Consider the following 21,956-nt stretch of genomic DNA (forward strand, 5'->3'; position numbering starts at 1 on the left):
GCCACAGCAAGAGACAATGCTGTATCCCACAGAGGGTTGCCAAACTGCCTTTTAGCACTGACTCATTCTTTCCGCTTCCCTACAAACGTTTTCCTAGGCAGTTCCCAACTTCTGGATAAAGGAGCATTATTTCCTTTGGGAGTTAGGCAGGAGATTAGTTTTCACTAATAGCTAGGTAAAATATTTCCATTTGTTCTTTAAAATTGTGGGCTAGATAAGAGACAGAAAGGGCCATATAAACCCGAGACTCCATCAGCCGGAGACTAGAAGAACTAGATGGTGCCCAGCTACCACCAATGACCAACCTGACGAACACAACACAGTGTCCCTGATGGAGCAGGAGAAAAGTAGGGTGCAGAACTCAAATTCTAGTAAAAAGACCAGACTTAATGGTCTGAGACTGGAGGGACCCCAGAAGACATGGCCCCTGGACTCTCTGTTAGCCCAGAACTGAAACCATGCCCAAAGCCAACTCTTCAGACAAAGACTAGACTGGACTGTGGGACATAAAATGATACTCATGAAGAGAATGCTTCTTAAGTCAAGTAGATACATGAGACTAAATGGGCAGCTCCTGTCCGGAGGCGAGATAAGAAGGCAGAAAGGGACAGGAGCTGGTTGAATGGACACAGGAAATCCAGGGTGGAAAGGAGGAGTGTGCTGTCACATTATAGGGAAAGCAGCTAGGGTCACATGGCAATGTGTGTATAAATTTTGTATGAGAATCTGACTTGAACTATAAACTTTCACTTAAACCACAGTTTAAAAAAAAAAAAAAAATGTGGGCTAGAGAGTGTCTGCCATGGTTCAAACAAGACTTTCATGGAAAAGGTGCCTCTTGATTAAAGATAACACACCTCCATCAGCACCACCACCCAGCATGGCCTCACCCAAAAAAGCTAGGCATTTGTGGAGGCAGCTTACTGTCCTTTGAGAATGAGGTAAGAAGAGGTGGCAGTGCTGGCTGGGAAGGCAGGTCCTGCCACAGATGATCAAGAGCAAGGTCTAGGAATGGCCCATGCGTATTCAGGCACCTCCGTGGATGCCCTCCTTGCCCTCCAGTTTGCCCTGTCACTGAACTGCGCTGGCCTGCTCCTTGGCAACCGCATCAGTTCCTTGCACTCTCTCTTACACCTGTTTAACCCTCTGCCTGTGAGTGCTGGCTAGCACAGGAGGAACACTTCATTCTGCAACCACGGCACTCTACCCTCCACCCACTCCTCTGGAATAATTTTAAAGACCAAATGGAGCAAAGCCTGGTTTATTACAAAGACTGAATGTGGCTGCTGACCCATCACTCATTCCCATCCCCCTTCTTCTTGCTTGTCTTCCACAGCAGAGGCCGGAAGTGCTAAACACTCACTTTTCCAGCTTCTCTTGCAGCTACGGGTGTTCACGTGACCCAGTTATGGCCAATGAGACATAAAAGTCTGCTTTGAAGTTGTTTTTGAAAGTCTCATTGTAAGATGATACATGTGTGTACATACATACTCATACAAATACATCAGCTGTAGACAGCTGCTTCATCAAAGAGATGACGTTAGTTCAGTACAGGTGGTTCTTAAAGAGGTTACACTTAGATCAAAAGGGAGACAGTTGAAGTGAAGGCAAACAAACAGTTTAAAATATGAGAGTCTGGGCATACCAAAGCAGGCATCTAGGAAGTTGGGAAGGAGGGGATCTGCAACAGGAATGGTGCAAATAGCTGTGTATCCTTGATAAGCTGCCAGATTCTTTCAAAAGAAGGAACTCCAGGGGCTTTTCAAAAGACAGATGTGTAAAGAGTCATGGAGTGGAGGTCAGGTGTGTACAACAAACCTGCTGGGAGAAGACTTACCAGATCTAGAGATGGCATACAGGACCTGCGGAGGTGTAACAGTAATCTAATCAGAGTACAGGTGGAGGTGTACGAAAGTTGGACCTCCAGCAAAACAGGGCAAGGCACACAGTAGTGATTTTCATTGACATATCTGACTTCTCTCTCCCTGTCTTGGGGGAAAGCGAGAACAGCAAACCCACCTGTAAGAAGAACCCAGCATGTTCTTGCAACTCTTGTCTGTTAGGGTTTCAAAGGTGGTGAACATTTGCTACAAAGAAAAACCCCAGCTTAAAATGAGCCCAGTACCATTTATTCTGTAGAATTCCAGATCATTTTTCAAATAGGGAGAGGAGCCAACTTGTGCATTGCCAATATAATGGCAGTTGAGACAAAAACTGTGTGAAATAGAACACTAGAGGCACTCAAAACTCCAGAGAAGTTAGGGAAAGAGTCATCCAAATGGTAGTGAAATAGTGGCTCCAGAGAGTAACGCATGGGTGGGATTTTCATCTTGATCTTAGCTGGTCCCTCCTGCCAGCTTGGATGTCCTACCCTAATCAGAACACCGCAGGTCTTGGGTTAAAGGACTTAGTCCTGTTATTCCTGACCTGGTGCAGGATCATACTCAGGCCTCATACGCTGCCTGTTCTCATGCTGATCTGAGTGCTCTATTACCACTCCTTTATAGGAGTGGATATGAACAGACAATGTGTTCAAATGTAGCTTGTAAACCAGCTTTCTGAGTAATAAGGTCCATAACCACATAACCATTCAGGGTTGACAATCAGGTCTTGGTTACCATGAGCTCCTGACCAGAAACTGGAGGGCTGGGTGGGGAGACGTGCACGAGCTAGGGTTTGTAACCCTTCAGGCCTTTCATTAGCTCATGTCAACCCTATGAGGTGTTACTCATGCCATTTACAGACCAGAAGACAGACGCTCAGAAGTTGACCCTTCGTCAAGGTCTAATAGCTGGCAGATGTCTGATCAGAGATTGGATTTTAGTCTTTCAACCCTACCTTCTCCCAAACCTGTTTGTGTTATTCAGCACGCGCACACACACGTCCTGGGGTTTAATACTTAATGTGAATGGTTTCTACCTCCATTTCCCTCTTCACCACAGATCTGTCATTCTCCTTCTTGCCGCTCTCAAAATTTCTGATGCTACACGGGTGTTTAGAATTTAAATTTTCTGAAGAGGGTATAAAAAAGAAACAGCTCTTCTGAGTCATCTCTGACAAACCAAAAATTAAAGAATTATCGAGGTGGGAGCTTATCTGAAGTTGACTTTAACTTTGGGAAGAGGAAAAAGGCTGAAGGGAAAAAAGATCTCTTAATTCAGCAATAATATATCCTTATTCTCAGTCTTAGGCTATATTAACAGGAATCCCATTCAGGAGAGGGAAAGAGATCGGGACAAAAGCAAGACCAAAGTGAATACAATACTGCCCAGGGACTTGGCATTCCACCAGTGCTCTGGGCTCCTTCCCAACGTATCCGAGGCAAGGTCGACTTTGGGAGGAGACAGCCCCGTGAGCCAGTGGCCTCGGAAAATCCACATCCAGACTGGTCAGCTCTGTTCACCATGGCTGGCAAGACATGGCTGGAATGTGTTGGCCGGGTTGGACTTTGCAGCAGAATAAAAGGAAGGCAAGGAATGCCGTCATCTTCACCAACCTCTCACAGGACCAATTTTTATTTTTATTTTTTAAAGACAAACTTTTAAAAGTAAAAATGAATGAAACTACATGAGAGCAAGATACACAGGCAGAACTTCAATGCAGAAAAAAAAGACCTTACTGGGAAACCTTGATGAGAAAAACCAGAAACATTTCACAGATGCACAAGAAGCTCACATTGTAAACAGGATTAAGCTGATATTGATTTTCCCTCAGAACATCAGGGCTTCATTTTGCTCAGCCTGAGATCTCGCTCAATTTCAAACTGCCTGTGATCCACTCGGTCTAGAAAAGCTTTCCGTTCAATGTACCTAGAAGGAGATGAGAAAGATGTCTGTCAATAGAATCCAGTAAGAGAAACTGCCTCCCCTGCACCATCTCTCACCTCCCCCATATAATCTGGCTCACTTGACCAAGAGGGGACTACTGGGTTATAGCAAACACAACAGATGAACACAGCTAGTGCCCAGAAGGTGCACCCATGACTCTTTGAGGAACATCCAAACTGCTCACACTTGGGCTATAGGAGGATTTTTTTGGTTCAGATGTGAATGAAAATAAAATGAAAAGGAGAAGGCAACAACTTATCAAAGGGAAAGGGCACGAGAGACTTGGGCACAGGAGAACACTGCAATTTGTAACAAGACTTTAAGGAAAGAAGAAAGAACATGCTTAGTCAACATGGGTTCAAATTCCTAGCCAGTCACCCATTAGCTGGGCAACCCTGGTCAAGGACGTAACATCTCTTGAGTCTCATTTTCCTCAACAGTAAGACAGTGCTGTCGTACTTCCTGGCAGTGGTTGTGTAGGACACCATGAATCAGTGGTGTGTTGAGGTGGTGGGGAGAGAAAGCGATTCCTCCTGCATAGATAGATCAAAAGGTGAAAAAAGGTACATCTGAAATGTGAGAAATCTGGTAGTAAAAATTACCTCACAGGGCTGCTGTGAAGGTGAAGCACAGGTAGTCCCCAACTTACAATGTATTCGAGTTACCACGAACTGCACTTAAGACTGTTTTTTTTTTTTTTTGTGGGTACATCTTATCGTTAGTAGTATGTATATATCTATGTATTAAAATAAATCTGTAAGTTTATATGTAATGTTTCCAACTCCCAAAGACAAAGATCAGATTTATAAAGATACTGAAAATAAAAGGTAATAATAATGAAAACTAAAAAAAAAGAAAAGGTATTCGAGTTATGCCAGAACTGATGTACGACGATGTAACAGGACCCCGTTAGGGACTGCCTGTACATAAAGTGCACCTGTTAGAAGTTAAATACCTTTAGCTCTCCCCTTCCCCTCGCCCTTCTCTCCTCTCCTTGGAAGATAATTTGGGGCCAGGTTGCTTCTGCTGGATGACAGAAGAGGCCTTTCCCTAAATTCCCCTAAGACAGGGAGATCAAGCACCTCTGTGCCCACATTCCACACACAAGGTCCCTTATAAGGTTGATGCCCAGCTCCCGAAGCTGGGCCGGGGTCATTACAAATGGTTTCCCTCGGTCCTGCCCCAAGCCCACTGGCAAGATGAGAAGGGAGCATAATGCTGAAGCGAAAAGCCAGGCTGGCTGCTTAATGAGACACAGCTGCATTTTAATGTACCTCTGTGCTATAAAGGGGCCTGCGATTTGCCTGGGGGAGGAGATCTCTGCTGCTAATTAATCTACTGAGAGAGCAAAATTGCCACTGAAAATGGGAGTCATAATTGAATCTCTGCACTAATTTTTCTTTTGTTGCACGGTGGAAAATGTGCATCTGCTGTTACAAGGTCATTCCATCGATGGTTCAGGAACCTGTGTGCCTCTGGAGGTCAGGGCCTCGCTCTCCTTCCCCACAGCACCCTGGAAGTCCTGGCCAATCCACCTGCTTCCAGCCAAGCCTGTTGCCACTAACCCTGCGCTTCACTACAGACAGGGAAGCATGTAAGTGCTGAGCTAGGGGTTCCAAGTTCGAATCCTGATTCTAGGCAAACACATAACATTGCCACTTCTCACTTTTCTTAACAGGAAAAAAAAAAAAAAAAAGGATAATGGCCCCTCCTCTGAAGGGCTGCAGTGAACATAAAATGAAACAGTGTATGTATAATGCCTGGCACAGCACAGGTGTTCCGTAAGTGGTAGCCAATGGTATCACTATTGTTTTTGAAGCCAGCCTGCACCAGGGCCATGAAGACAGCAGATGATCCAAGAGCAGCAGCCAGTCCCTGATAATGTGTGTTATCAAGGACTAGTAACCACCACCCAGTACTGGATCAGGCGCTACACCATCGATGAGAGGCCAGAACAGGTTAGAAACACAACTGGGCCTGCTTTTAGGTTGGATATAAGCCCTCAGAGTTAGGATTGCTAGATTTAGCAAATAAAAATACAGGGTGCCCAGAGAAATTTTTTGTTTTTTTGGAGTCACAACTTGCTGGAATGTTTACTTATTTTTAAAACATCTACCTTTTAAAAGACCATGGTTAACTGACATATCCAAAATAGCCCAACTGTATAAATTCTCATGTTTTTAATTGCTCCAGGCTAAAATAAATATATGGAAACATTCATGTCCATGAATCTAAATAAGTTCAGTCTCTCACTCCAATTCGATGCTCTTTTTTTTTCTTTTCAACATTCTGTTCTGCATTTCTCCTGCCCCTACTACCCCATGCATTTGACAAGAGTTACTGATTTTTCTTTCTTTTTTTATTGTTGTAGTTTAAATGAAGTTTACATTTCAAGTTGGTCTCCCAAACAAAAAATTATACATACATTGTTATGTGACCCTAATTGCTCACCCCATACTGCGACGGCACACTCCTCCTTTCCACCCAATTCCCCATGTCCATTCAACCAGCTCCTAACCCTCTCTGCCTTCCCATGTCACCTCCAGACAGAAGCTGCCTGTTTAGTCTCTTGTATCTACTTCAGCTAAAGGCACACGAGTATCACTTTATGTCCCCAGTCCAGTCCAACTGCTGTCTGAAGAGTTGGCCTTGGAAATTGTTTTAGTTCTTGCCCAGAAAAATTTTAATTTCAGATAAATGAGTAAGTTTTTAGTATAAGTATGTCCCATGCAGTGTTCCATACTTATACTGAAAAAACTATTCATTGTTTATCTGAATTCAAATTTCTCTGGGCATCCTGTATTTTATATGGCAACCTTCTGCAGGTGGAGAGGGGAGATGGTGCCTGGTGGCACTGCTACCTTACCTTACAGGTGAGGAGGTATGGAACTCTCTGCCACAGAATGTGGAAGAGACTCTCCCACACCTACTACTTGGGATCGTTCAGTTCAGCACTCAGGTGGGATTATTCTTTAAGACATGAGCCTGCTGCTCATCTCTAAAGGACCCACCATCCTTTAGATGCTATGGCCTAAACCTGCCTGGAGACCCTTTCTCTTCTTAGGTTATCAGAGTGCACAGTCACTATGGGGGCAAGGCCAGGAAAGGCCAAGTGAGGCTGGTGCTGGGTAATGAGTGCTCTCAGAGGACTAACTGGTCTCCTCCTTACCTTTCACCTGGGAAATTTTATTCTAAGGAAGCAATTGCCCAACCAGCAGTGTGTGGGGGTGGGGATGGCATATACACAGCAGAGGCTCTGAGGGTCAGAAAAGGTTCACAGAACTATCTAATGAACCTGTGCTTGCCATGGTTGGAGCTCCCCAAATGAAGCACTACGGAAAAGAGGATCTGAAAGCAGCTGACAGAGCTTAGGTCTCCTCCATTCATCTTCCCTGGCAGACACGGCAGCTGTAGACACTGTGGGTCCCTTATTATACAGAGAGGAAACAAGGGAGACTGCGGTGGGGAAGTACAGATACTTGGCAGAGCAAACCCACTTCCAATCTATCCTCCTTTTCCAGCCCAGCACCACGTGGCCCTGGGGGAGAACACTGCTGGGAGAGTCAGTGTCCTGACAGTAGAGAGGAGGCTTCCACTCCCCCTCGGAAGTGCCCAGCAGAAAAAAGGGGCGGACCATGGCAGAGATCATGCTGTGTTTTCACGCACCTGTGGATGCAGGAGGACTTTAGGGCATGTTTCAGGGCTACCTGTCTGGGAGTAGGGAGGGGGGAGGAAGGAGGATGGATGCAGCCTTGAGTTTGTAGTCCTTCTTACTGACTTTCCTTTAAAGAAGAGGAAGTGATACTTAAATTAGGATGGCCTTGCAGATTCCGGGAAACTGTGCTAAGTCCAGCTGACCCTGAGATTATCAAGAGCAAAGGTTGGGCACAAAGGAGGCAGGTGCAGGCCGAGGTTAGGTTTAGGGAAGGCCTCAGACAGCAATGAGGACACATGTGCAGAATGCAATTGAATTCTCAAGGGCAACCCAGACAAAGGCCATCATGGCAGGTCTGGTGACTTTATTCCCCATCACAGCCATCTGCAGCTGCTCACAGGATCCTTGTGACAGCCTTGGTTTACTGCCAAGAGCTGACCCTGAACGAAACGTCCACTGGACATGGCCTCCCCCACCTCAAAGAGCCAGAAAAGGTGCTGTGGATGGTAATGGCAGAGAGGATCCAGGCTCCAGCCAAGGCTCTGATATCTCTCAGCAGGACTTTGGGCAAGATACTTAATTTTGTGTGCCTTGTTTGTTTTCTTCTCTGTAAAATGGGAATAAAAATTACAGTACAGGCAGTCCCTGGGTTATGAATGAGATTGTTCCTAAGTGTGTCTTTAAGAATTTGTAGTTAAGCTGGAACAGGTGCTTACGGTTCTTATGCTGCCTTATTTTAGTGCAAGAAAAGGCTTGAAGCCTTGTCAATGATTTACAGGCTGCACATGCAGCAAGTGAAGGTGACTGTGATGAAGAATTCATTGTGAGCAGAGGTTGGTTCAATCATTTCAAAGTGAGGGCAAATTTATATAACATTGAGAGGGCAAGTACCAGTTGTCTGTAACCTGAACACTTACTGTACCCCTCGGACAACAGATGAAACTCAGTGAGAACTGCTTTGTAAACAATGAAACCACCAATAGCTGTGAGAGTGGTTAAGGGTTTCTTGTTTCCCCTTTCTGACTTGACTGCATCTCTACAAAGCCTCAGAACCCAGGACAACTGGAACAAAGATCAAATACTCCAGAAAGAGGAAGGGTTCCTCGGGAGAGGCTGCCTCCTCAGAAGTGGCCCGAATGCATGGCCTGTTTAAAATCAAGTCTCAGGACGTTTCCAGCCACAATAAGTGGGCTACAGTTCTGGAGCAGAGGCACTAGCTGACAAGGGCAATGAGAATCTGGCCTCTTGCTCCTTTCCCATCCTGGTGATTTGCTGGCCCAGGCCCAGCACTCCTGGGGGCCCAGCCTGATTCTGCCCAGCCCACAGGGAACCTGGGGGTGGGGATCACCCCTCCCCAGTACCACTGCCTTATGTGACCCACTTTAGAGGCAGCAGCTCTTCTAGGCTGACGTTAATAAAATGTGCACCAAGAACCTAAGGGATTTTCTAGCTTTTCCTTTCAAAACCAGGTTAGACACAACAGGCTCTGACATCTTTTTGATTTTCCAACCCAAATTACTTTTCTGCTACCAACTTTCCTGAGATCTAGGCCAATGAGGAGGGAAGGAGAAATGAAAGAGTGGAGAAGAGGACAAGAGAAGGATAGAAAACGCTATCAGGGAATATGTCAGTCCTTACTGTCTGGGAACCCAAAGTGCAAATGGAGTGATGGATGCCCACCACCGAGAGGTCAAAGGTCTCTGAGGGGGAGAGGGGCCTTAGGTGTGGGATGTCCTAAGGCTCCATCGCATGGCAACCCTGTGGCTGGATGCCAAAGAGAGACCTGAAACGGGCAGAGCCGGGAGACGCAGGGAAGTCTGAAGTGGATGCACACAACTGAGGATGTTGGGGCTGAGCTATTCAGACTCTCTGCTCCAAGCAGAGCCAGCATTCAGATACCCGAGCACGGATTCCCTGCAGCACAGACACGAGCAGAAAAATGGGGTAAACCTCAACTCTGAACACCAGTAAAGCCATGGGCAATGGCAGTGCTCCGTGGTGAGAACAAAGCTCTGATCGGGATAGATGTAATGAGGTATGTCCTTTTTGGCTGTAAGAAATGCAACTGAAAGAAGCAATCTGCCCAATACTGCACTGGCCTGCCCACCCCCCTTCTGGAGAGCATCTAACTTGCAAACATCTCAAGGGCCAGACTGAAGGCCAGTGATTTTAATTCAGTTTCTTCTCCACTGCCTCCTTCCCATATCACCTCCCAGGTGGGCTGGTTCTGAAAGAAAGACACCTGGAGGTCACGGAGATAGATTCTTTGGAGAAAGAAAATGATTTTCTCTGGTCCCCCCTCCATGCCTTTCCAAATCACAAAAACAGCTGGTTTCCAATCGTCAAGCTCCATGACCTTCAATTTGACAGGAGAGCAGAAAGCAAGACCCCTCAAGGTTGTAGCCTGTATTTCTCTTATTTTCTATGCATCGATTTCTTCCCCGAAGTGGCCCACTGGCCTCTGCCTCAGCATTGTTAGGAAGGCACGTTGTTGATGATGAAGGCTCTGGGATTGGGCTGCAGGACCAGACAGGGAAACAATGTGAAATGCCCCTACTGCAGGACAGCTGACCTAATGCTGAAACGTAGCCCGGGCCCTGGGAGTTGGGGCCCAGAGAAAAGGTAGCACTTCTCCCCTGTACAGAAGATCGTCTTAGGTACAGGCATTTTAACCAGCTTTGTAACTGAAAATGATATCTGGCTGGAGATATCATTCTGACTGAAAATGTTATGCCCTTCTTTTGTGGGCGGTTAATTCTAACCCTACTAGGCCCTCAAACAAAGGCATGGCTGGCTGGCAGCAAGCAGGACGGACATTTAGACAATGCAGTGGTTCACTTGCCGTGCACCTGCTCTGGGCTAGGTGCTGTTCTAGGTGCTGGTGACAGAGTAGTGAATGAGACCTGCCCGTGAGGATTTAAACCTTAGAACAAAAGATGACAACATGCTTCCACTGATCGTAAGTGCAAGGGAGCAAATAAAACAGAGTGATGTGACTGAAAAAGGTTCCCTGGTGTTCAGTGAGAGAGAGTCGGTTCAGGGGGTGACATCCGAGCCGAGCTCTAATGAAAAACAGGAGTCTGTCCTGGGAAGGTGTGAAGGAGGAGCACCACGAGATGGGCAGAGGCTGGGTGCAGTAAGCAGGGGAGAGGAGGGTAACAGGCAGGCAGGGCCAGCTCAGGGAGGGCTGGGAGGCCAGGGCAAGGAGTTTAACATTCATTTTAAGTGTTACTGAGGACTTTCCACAGAGAACAGGCAAGAAATGGTTTATAATTTTAAAATATCACTTTGTCCACTGTATGGAGGATAGATTCAAGGAAACAAAAGCAGAAGCAGCGAGTACAGTTTGGAGATGTCTGCAGTCATCCTGGCAAAAGATAGTGGTGACTTGTACTGGGTGGTGGGAGTGGGGCTGAATGAAGATGGATGGAGATGTTTTGTGAAGGAAGCACCAACTGGACTTGCGGAATATGAGTGGAAACAGGAAATCAAGGACGACTCTTTGGTTTTTCATTTACCAGTAGGGTGGGTGGTGATAGTGCCATTTTCCAAGAAGTCTGAGGAAAGAGTCCATTCATGGAGAGAAAGTAGGTATTCAGTTTTGTATGTTAATTTTGATGTGTGGGAGGCACAGCCAAACAGAGATATCAACTAGAGAGCTGAATACGTGAATCTGGTGGAGCTTAGTGGAATGGTCGGGTGGGAGTGGTTTATTCTGAGTCCTTAGCAGAAAATGGTACCTAAGCCATGGGACTAATGAACTTCCCTTGGGGACAGAATGTGAAGACAAGAGGCGGCCTGCCCAGGGTCCAGCTCTGGGACTTGCATGTTGAAAAACTCAGAGAAGAAGAGAGGTGACTGGGAAGAGATGCCCCCAAGTGGTACTTGCCACCATTGTGGAAAATATCCCTGAACGGGTGGCAGGAATGCATCAGGAAGGGATTTAAAAAGGAAAGAAACATCCAGCTTTCTAGCAAGGCCCTAGAAAGTATGGTCAGTAAGGGCATGTGGGAAAAAGTGAGCAGAGGATTTTCTACCTTCTTCCTAATATCAGCAAAAATCACTTCTGTTCCCAGGGTATGCTCCTTCGGATTCTCCACCTATCCTCTCCTCAGGTAATGCCTTTGCTCGTCTGCATCTGTGTAAGAGAATCTGGGGGCCTGACTTGCCTCTGCCCAGACTTTACAGGTTTGGTTCTTGTGCTTCCCTCCTTTGTAACAATGTGGTACTAGGCATACTTCTCAACAAAAATCTTTTTGCTCTTCTTAGAATTACCTATTTTGAAGTCGGTTCTCTACTTGTGTCTGTTGGAAAGGCTCACTCAGCAGCAGATTGTCCTGCTCCCTCTTCTAGAATTCTGATCCTCTGGTCTACTGATTCTAAACCCTGGCTGTGCATCAGAATCGCCTGAGGAGTGATTTACACATACAGGTATCTGTGACCTAACTTTCTAGACTCCTGATTCAGCAGATCCACACATGGGCGGGCCCTGTCACCTGAACTTTAGAAAATTTCCCCAGGTGATTACCATGCTTAGCCAATGTTGTGGATTGAACTATGTCCCCCCAAGATATGTGTTGTAACTCCTAATCTCTATGCCTGTACTCATGAGGAACCTGTACATAGACCAAGAGGCAGTCATTCGAACAAAACAAGGGGACACTGCGTGGTTTAAGTTCAGAAACGGTGTGTATCAGGGTTGTATCCTTTCACCATACTTATTCAGTCTGTACGCTGAGCAAATAATCCAAGAAGCTGGGCTATATGAAGAAGAAAGTACAGCATCAGTACTGGAGGAAGACGCATTAACAACCTGCAATATGCAGGTGACACAACTTTGCTTGCTGAAAGTGAAGAGGACTTGAAACACTTACTGATCAAGATCAAAGACTACAGCTTTCAGTATGGATTATACCTCAGTGTAAAGAAAACAAAAATCCTCACAACTGGACCAATAAGCAACATCATGATAAACAGAAAAGACGGAAGTTGTTAAGGATTACACTGGGCAAATCTGCTGCAAAAGACCTCTTTAAAGTGTTAAAAAGCAAAGATGTCACCTTAGGACTAAGGTGCACCTGACCCAAGCCATGGTATTTTCAGTCACCTCATATGCATGGGAGTGTGGACAATGAATAAGAAAGACCAAAGAAGAACCGATGCCTTTGAATTATGGTGTTGGCGAAGAATAATGACTATACCATGGACTGCCAGAAGAACAAATCTGTCTCGGAAAAAGTACAGCCAGAGCGCTCCTTAGAAGCAAGAATCGTGAGACTTTGTCTCTCACACTCTGAAGATGTTATTAGGAGGGACCAGTCCCTGGAGGACATCATGCTTGGTAAAGTAAAAGTTCAGCAACAAAGAGGAAGACCCTCAACGAGATGGACTGTCACAGTGGTTTCCACGATGGACTCAAACATAGCAATGTTTGTGAGCATAGCACAGGATCAGGCAGTGTTTCATTCTGTTGTACATAGGGTCACTATGAGTCCACACATAACAACAACAACAACATGCCTATGGTTATAATCCCATCTGGGAATGGGCTGTCTTTGTTATGTTAATGTGGCAGGATTAGTGTAGGGTGTTACTCTTGAGTCAATCTCTTCTGAGATATAAAAGAGATTAAACAAGTGAACAGAATAGAGATGGGGTAATACAGATGCCAAGACACACAGAGATCTCCAAGGAATCAGGAAGCAGAAGCTAAAGAGACAAGGACCTTCCTCCAGAGCTTACCGAGAAAGAAAGCCTTCCCCTTGAGGCGGCGCTCTGAATTTGGATTTCTAGTCTCCTAAACTGTGAGAAAATAAATTTGTTTGTTAAAGCCATCCACCTGTGGTATTTCTGTTACAGCAGCACTAGATAACTAAGACAGCCCAGGTGAGAACCTGAGCTAAAGTCTCTTCCTTGGGCTAGGTGTTGAGTTCCTTTAATATGCCTGCAGGAGCAAGGAAGGAGAGTGAGTGAAGATGTGGGGTGACACTAAAGAACACAAGCGAGAAGAGCAGGAGGCAGAGCACAGAAGTAGTCAGATCTGCACTGGAAAAACACAATCAGATCTGTGGAATCATCTGGCCGGGGGGAAGAAACCTCAGGCGAAGAAGAGAAAAGCAGAGCATGAAAGTTACAGTCTATTACTTGTTCCCTAACCCAGTCAGGCTATCTTCCATTGCCTGAAGAGGTCCCCACTGAGCAGATGTCCTTTTTAATCTTGTTTTCTCTTCCAGTCTACATTTTATTAACTCTAGCTTATCTTTAACAGCATCACTCCTTACTTTTACAACACCTCTGTTAACCTGAGCAGAGCAAATGTCTAACCCCTACAATCAGTACTCACAGAAGCAATAAAGTATAGCACACTGGCAGTTCCTCTGTTGCCTCAGATGATGGTGCAAAAGCAGACAGCCGGAGGAAGCTGTGAGTTACTAGAGCTTATTCAAAGAGTGGAAGAGGTTTGAGGCACAATGTCAGAGCAGCCCACTCTTGGAGAGTCAGAGGCCCTCTCCAGATAACACTGATTATCCTGCCTGCACTTCGCCCCAGGCCAGCCTCAGATGGTGGTGGCACCCCCGCCTCTATCCTGTGGCATTCTATCTTTGACAGATGACCTAGAAGTCTGGTAGTTAAAGAAGTTCATATAGTCATTTAAATATTTTTCTTAATCTGTCGGTCAGCTGCCAGGTTCACTGAAATAATCTTGAAGCCTAATTTAGAAACATGACGCCAAAACACATTCCTAACCTATCTCTTTATTATACTTTAGCTTATTAGTAACCTGGATGACTACCACTTAATGCATGCTTTTATGTGACAGGCACTCTGCAAAGTGCTTTGCATATATTTCATATACGTATCTAATACATATATTACACATATCATCTCATGAAATTCTCACAACCATCCAATGAGGGTGGTATCATTATCCCAATTTTAGTGGAGAAGGAGCTCAGCCAGCGTGCTGCCTGAGGAAACCTTACTGGTGAGGGGGAGGGGCAAGGAGCACCCAGGGTTGTGTGATGGACCACTCACAACCTCCTTTCACTGCTGGGGGTGGGAATGTTGACCTTGAGCCATGGACCCACTTCTGCAGTAACCGTGCTCCTTCTGAGGTCACGTAACTACTCACTGAACACCATTTTTTTCTTGAATCACCAGGAAGACAAATACGACAAGAAGGGATCCTTTTCACAATTTGGATACTGTATATAGTTTATGGACATTTTCCTTGTATTCCAAAATGAAGAGGAAGCTGCTGCAAGTGATGGCCTGTCACACAGGCTTGTCAGTAAGGGTGAAGCCCCACTCTGGGCCACCATGACATGGATAAAAATATTTCCATGGTAAATGTGACAATATCTAGGCACTCTGGTGGCTCTGCTTTGGAAGCATTTGAGAGCTAGTCTGTCTTCTCAGACGGCCAAATAATTTAAATCAGGCCAAGGCTAATGGAGTGGGCCAGATCTGACCATGTGAACAGACCAGGCAATTTACAGCTCACTGGAGCTAAAATTTGGCAAACTCAGCTCGACAGACGTGAATGTTCCCTGACGGAAGTGCTGTTCACAAGCCTCTCCTTCCCTTCACCTCAGGGGCTCTCACTGACAAGATCTGCCCCACAGATCTTTGTGGACAAACCAGAGTACTAACATTTTTCGTCTCACCATGAAAAGCTCCTACCTGTTTAAATTGAGTAGTTTGCAATAAATGATTTCAGAGTTCTTAGAATTTTCAAAGGAATAGCATCTTCTACTTCTTACCCTTCTTTTCCTCGATTATGGATGGCCAGTTCTTCTCCAATCCCTTCTTCCTCCTTGAAGCTCTCCCAGTCTAATTTGGACTTCTCTAAGGTACTCATTTTCTGCTTCTTGGCTCCAATTTTCCCCAGAAGGCTGCTCATACCACTTGATCTCTTTAACCTAAGGAAAGAGAAAACATGAAACAGCATGTAAAAACTACGATCTCTCTTTTTTTAATTGTGCTTTAAGTGAAAGTTTACAATTCAAGTTAGTCTGTCATACAAAAATTTATACATACATTGTTATGTGACCTTAGTTACTCTCCCTGTACTGTGACGGCACACTCTTCCTTTCCACCCTGGATTTCCCATGCAAAACTAGGATCTCTTGATGAATTTTTTTTTTTAATTGATGTGGGGTTCCCTGGATTACAGCTATTGATCATAATGGGAGCCATGTTCATATCTAGGGTATTTCCTTCCACTGTGGAGAACCCTGAAAGTACCCCAGAATTCCAATGTGCCTTTCCTGTTTAATATCTCTGACTGGAACTGGGGACAGAAATCCTACAACCTCTGTCTGCTCTGCATGACAGGTCTCCACTTGCAGGGAGGGAGAAGAGCCACATGATGAAGAGGGTGGCTTTGGAGTCACATGCCTAGGTTCAAATTCCAGCTCTCACTCACTATGTGATGCTAGGTAGTTATTTAAGAACACGTGCATCTGTTTCCTAATATACAAAATGAATACTTTAAGACTCATGGGGTCAGAGTGTATCTTACATGTAAAGTGCTTAAACCAGCACCTGGCACACAGCAGAGGTGCAATGGCTGTTAGCCATTCTGAATCACTGCCATCATTTGTGCAGGAAAGCCCCAGGGAATTTTAAGACAATCAGTTCCCAACACTAATGAACAAGAAGTCACAGTATTTTAAAAGGACTCTAAAATTTGTTTCCTTTCAACTCCTGTGAGTCAGGGCCTGGTTCCTCCCAGGATGTGAAGAACATTCCTCACTCTGAAAGCAGGAATAAACAGCCTGTGTTCTGCTTGCTGGTGATGCGATCATGGACAGTGGGAGCAACCCCACATGCCCAAATTCAAGTTCTAGCAGGTAAAGTGTTCCATCCATGTTAAATACATGAGATAAAATTAGAAAAACAATGCAATTAGTTAATAAGAGGGTGGTATTAGGGGTAGAACTATAAAAGGAACATTGCTTTCAGTCTCTTTATGAAATGAAAACAAGTTATACAGTAGCCTGAAGGAAACTGGGCTTTTTCCTGCTTCAAAGGGATATATGCAAGACAGCTAAAACATTTAAGAACTCTGCACTAACATCACAAGACCTACTGGTAACAGCGACAACAATACCTTTCACTTGCCTAGCAAGCCAGTTTTCCAAGTGCCTTCATATCCATTTTCTCAACAGATTCTCACTACAGCCAATGAAGGAGGACCACTGCGTCTCAGAGTCGGAGGGGGGCCTTCAGGATGATTTAGTGTCACCCTGGCCCATCCTGAAACCCCACCTCCTGCTGCACAGTGCTGGTGAAGGAGACTCACTGCTTCTGCTCCAGGTGAGCCAGCAGATCAGCATCTACGCTGAACACAGGACTCCTGGGGCTGAACAACTGCCCTAAACATTCGTGTTCTACTGAATTTGGGCAGAGGATGTTATCTTCCCTATCGGTCCCACCCCACCACACACTGAGCTGAAGATCCATCAGATAGGCCAGGCAGGCCTCATCATCTCATTTTTGAGTTGGACAAATAAAAAGTCCAGAGAAGTTAAACATAACAAAGGTCAACCTGATAGCTAATGCACGTGGAGGACAAACCGGAGTCTTGCCTGTGTGGAGTACTGCCATCTCACCTCTAATATGGAAGCTGCTTTTTCTGACGGCAACTTTACTTCCCAATTTTGTTTAAGACTCCAAATAGCTCTTTATGAGCTTTCAAATCTCAACCTTTAAAAATTCCTTTCGAGTTAACTACTCAATCCCTGCAACAACCTCTCCATCAACACACACACACAGACTAGATACATTTACAGGAGCGGAGCATAGAGTGGGGATATGGAAACTTAACAGGTCTCAAATCTATTCACTAGTCACCTTCCTACCCATGATTATATTCTCTCACATGGGTAATTCAACAGCCTCTTAACTGGTTTCCCTGACTTCTGCTTTGTCCTGCCCCTCACATACCTGCCCCATGCTGCTGTCTATTTTGCATGCTGTCATTAGAGTGAATTTTCTAAAACACAAAGCTTATCATGTCTTTCTGCTTAAATGTCTCCTCCGTGATCCCTTACTGTCCTTATCATAAAATCTAAACTCCTTAACAAAGCTCTTCCTGATCTTCTCTTGCCACATCTATCCCTGTAATCTGTGCTCGAGCCACAGTCCTGAACTTGCAGTTCCCTGAACACCTCCATCTGCCTCCCTCCCATGCATCTAGCCTTCACCTCAGCTTAGAAACCACCCCCTCCAGGAAGCCTCCCCTCCCCGATCTCTGGATTAGATACCCTCCTGGTGGTGTTTCCATCACACTCCAGTTCTTTTCCTACTATAGCACTGATCTGGGGACTCTTAACTTCAGCTGCAGCTGCACTGGCCAGTTCTGGGCAAGCGCAGACTCACTGCTAACAACATCCCCAAACACACATACCTGGAGTCTTTCCGTTTTTGGCCACAGGGCCTTCTCTGACCCTAAATGCATGACACAAGCACTGCCTGGACGAGAGGTGGACTTCATGCCACTGGGACAACCCTCATGGGGAACAGGAGCTGGTGGATACTGGTCCAGCCTCCTGCCCTCACACAGGTAATTCTGGGAGGTGTTGTGAATACTTCTTGATGCTCTTGGTGGCATCGAGTCCTCACGGCCTTGAAAACACACTCTTGCACTGGCTTTTCCTCCTTCTCTGTCTCACTCACTCCTGCTTCCTAAGATTATTTCTCATCAAACTATCTGCACCCAAGTCCTTGTCTTGGGCTCTGCTTTGAGGTGTCCCTAACTAAGTCGTCTAGGAGAAAAATGATTTTCCTCTGGTTTGTTCTATCTCCCATGGATGTTTAAGTTTCTTAAAACCTCTCTATGACATGTGGATATAGTCCTGCAAACAGCAAGTGCTTGATAAAGTCAACTATGTCACCTGGATCAGAGAACCAATTAGTGGAAGAGAATCAGAACTTTATAGAGTAAAAGATGTTCAGAACACTTTAAACTGGGGGCTGTTAAGGAAAATTCATTTCTATTTTTATTCTCCAATCAGCTCTCAAGACCCCAAAAACCAAAAAACCAAACCTGTTGCCACCAAGTTGATTCTGACTTATGGTGACCCCGTGTGTTACAGTATAGAACGAGCTCCACCGGGTTTTCTTGGTAGTAAATTTTACAGAAACTCATCGCTAGGCCTTTGCTCTGCAGCACTGCTGGGTGAGTTCGAACCGCCAACCTTTTGTTTAGTTGCCCAGTGCAAACTGCGCCACTGAGGGACCTCTAAAAAGATCCAGGGTTCCCCATTTTATCTGGGCAGCACCACAGGCCTGCATACCATCTCTCCCCCTCAGCCTACAATGCTGACAGTATTCCCAGGTTATACCATCTTTTTGACAGATCACTTTGAGAAGTCTATAAGAAATATGATTTTGCTGTATAGCAGTGAGGAGGTTTCCAGAAATGGGAAAAGAAAAAAAAAAAATCCACCTTTGCCTTGTTCACCATTCAACACCAGCAAAATGTTGCCTATGCTATTATGCGTTTGGGGGAAGCTTCCAGATCAGCCTTCACTGGGTCATTAACATGGTTTATGATTCCCTAATTTGATAGTCTCTAAAGTGAAATAACCTGTCTTTTATCTGAGGCTAAATCAAAGTGAGTGACACATTTATAGCAGTAGCCAAAATGTGCAGGAGGCGCATCCTACAGAAAGGCCAGGAGCGTCTTCCTAGAACCTGGTATGTAGGGTCCCTGCAGGCTTCCAAGCTCTCATACTCATGCTCCCACCTTGGCAGGTGGCTTTAGTGGTATAATCCTGGCATCATTCCATCAAAGCTTTCAGGAAGGCAGACTGAACCACAGCCTTGCCCTCATTTCTGTTGTTAAGGTTCATCAGTCAGGTTTTCAGGAGAAAGCAAGGGAGGCAGGAGTCAACTTCTGGGCAGGGACAGCTGACTCTATGCTGTGAAAGAACATCGCAGAGAGCACCCTAAGAATGGTGGCGAGCAAGAAGGAATAAGTCAGCACCAGTTTCCTACTGGCATCTAGGAGCTGTGTCTACTGGAAAGCTCTGGAAGGAGGGAGGTAAGAATTCCCTGGGCGATTTCTCTGCTGTAAGCAGGAGCCAGCGCAGTTCCAGGCACCACATCAACAGAACCACTGATTTCTCTTTGTTCTGGGTCCAAGATACTACCAGAAAGTCTGCTTTGACAGGCCACCCCTGCCCAGCCATGAGCTTTCTGATCTTGGTTCTAAATGGTGGCAGGCTGTGTCAAAGCAGACAAGAGTACTTCCTTCAAAAGAGATCCTTATCCACCTGTTAAAAGTCAAAGTTCCAAGGAATGTACCACATACTTGCCCACTTACAGATTACATCCAGAAAATTACACTCAGACTAAGTCTAGAAGATTACCAAGATGTTTCCAAGGTAACAACGACCTTTCTACCACTTCACACTGAATGACATGCTACTTTACTGATCTTATTACCACAGACTCGATGTGAAGACTAATCCTGTCCAAGGAGCATGGCCTATCCCGTTTAACCAGCAGCTTCCATAAGGAAAGAGAGCATAACTGCGTGTTGTTTGCTTACTGGTGAAAAAAGACTCTTACTGAGCTTTTCTTTTTCAAGTATTTTGTCCAATTATCCATCAATCAGGATTTATGCTTCAGCTCCCTTAGCCCAGTGACCTATCCCAACACCAGACACCAACCAAGGCTTCACACAAAAAAGATTCAGAAACTGAGAAAAGTAAAAAGGAAAGGGAGGCAAAATGGCAAGTCATCTTTTTCCCCTCTGAATTCAAAGTTTACAATAATTCACTAGAACTTACTGTTTCTCTTTAGCCCAAGAAATGAAACTTAAACAAAATTTCATTACAGTTAAGTATTACACTCCATCCTGTTGAGTTGGCCATAAAGATACATTATTATAGTAATTTGTTTACTTTGCACCACCCCCATCTTCATGGGCTTGGACTCACTCAACAGATTTGTTCTGTGGTGTGAGCCTGCTCAGTGATGCCCCGGATCCTGCTATTTATGTAGAAGAGAGCCTGGACAGACACTGGGAAAATAACTTCTTGAGTGGAAAGGTTGACAGGACACAACAACTGGTTATGAAAGAAGCTAGAAGATCTTCTTTCCCCAGGATCTTTAAAATCAGCACCAGGCACCCAGCTGTCCCACAGAACTTCAGGTTTGAAAAGGAATTTACTTACAGTCATTCATTCATTGTATTCATTACAGAGATTTACTGAGAACTTACTGGACACTGTGCTGGCTACTGGGGATGCAAAAATATTTAAGACATACTCTTTGTCTTCAAGGAGAAAATCTAGTGGAGGAGATGGACATGCAGGGGATTGTAACCACATCCTGTGATGAGTTCTAAGATAGTAATGTATTCAGGCTACTGTGAGGGCACAAGAGAGGGAGCAGATGAGAGGTTATTTAACCCAACCTCCTTATTTTAGACAGAAGTCAACTAAAATCCCAAAAGGCAGAGAAAACTGCCTAAATTTACACTGGGAGACTTGGGGCTAGTACCAGTGCTTCTGCCACCCAGCACACCGTCTTCTCCACCTTGCTTGATGCTGGGGAGGCATCTTTGGAGATCCCTCCCATATTCCAATTTCTGTCACTGCTAATTTTTTCTTTCTTTTTCGGGGGTAGGGGTGTGTGTGGTATTCTTATTTTCCCTATGCCCTGGAGCTCACTGTGCACAGGGCCCATGTCATACTCATTCTTGACTCGCTCCCAGAGTGAAGCACGAAGCCTTGCCCATGGTACATGATCATTACATTTTTAATAAATTGAATCTCTGTGATATTGACAATGGGCTTATCCAGATGAATTTTTTCTCATAACAAAAAGATTCAACGCTACACTTGAACTGAGACAGGCCAGAAAAGTTAGCTCCAAAAGTGGACTAGCAAGGGGAGGGTCCAGAAATGTGCACAGAACTACTATGTGAGCTTGACTTAGAACTTCAAGGCTCAAGTCTGTGTCTTTGGTTTCATGCTTCATAACCACTAAAATGCAAATTATTTGGAACTGAGTTTTTTTTGGCGGAGATAGGTAGTTTCCTTAGTATCTGTCATGTGTTTACAAGGCAGAAGTGAACCTTTTTGCAGCTCACACATGAGCTATTTTCCAGAGCCATACAAGGGTGTGGAACTGGCATGGCACTCCTTAAGACATGGGAAAAAAAAAGCTTATGATAAGTTCTTGATGAGTGCTGTCTGCTTGGAAGCACTGCTCTCTTTCACATCGTCTCTGGATTCAGCTGACATCTAATAAGAATAAAAAGTAAAACCCAAATCCCTGGGCTAATTTCACTACACACTTGTGTAAATCTGTAAGTAATCTCCCCAAAGCCCAAGACTAGACTACTCAAGGAAAGGGACTGGAAGTCAGTAGTGTGTTAAAGAGATAGTTTAAACCCCATACACTTTGAAACATTGAACTGACACTACCATATGGGACAGGGGCTCAGGAAAACG

The 21,956-nt window shown here is 45.1% G+C and overlaps 1 protein-coding gene across 2 annotated transcripts in view; it reads right to left on the minus strand.

Moving 5' to 3' along the window:
* Positions 1–724: 724 nt before the first annotated feature.
* The window catches only part of CFDP1 (craniofacial development protein 1), a 129,738-nt gene continuing 108,506 nt past the window's right edge, over positions 725–21,956 (minus strand). The window contains exons 6-8 of one of the 2 annotated variants that reach the window (XM_023741916.1): positions 15,246–15,404; positions 3,676–3,809; positions 725–1,862 (exon numbers count right to left, since the gene is read on the minus strand). In XM_023741916.1, coding sequence (XP_023597684.1) covers positions 3,719–3,809; positions 15,246–15,404 — 250 coding nt within the window. In that variant the 3' untranslated portion in view covers positions 725–1,862; positions 3,676–3,718. Of the gene's footprint in view, positions 1,863–3,482; positions 3,810–15,245; positions 15,405–21,956 lie in introns of those variants that run through there. The other variant, XM_004387823.1, reaches the window with a different exon arrangement.

This window comes from Trichechus manatus, unplaced genomic scaffold (genome assembly GCF_000243295.1).
Source record: "Trichechus manatus latirostris isolate Lorelei unplaced genomic scaffold, TriManLat1.0 scaffold00194, whole genome shotgun sequence".
Taxonomy (NCBI): domain Eukaryota; kingdom Metazoa; phylum Chordata; class Mammalia; order Sirenia; family Trichechidae; genus Trichechus; species Trichechus manatus.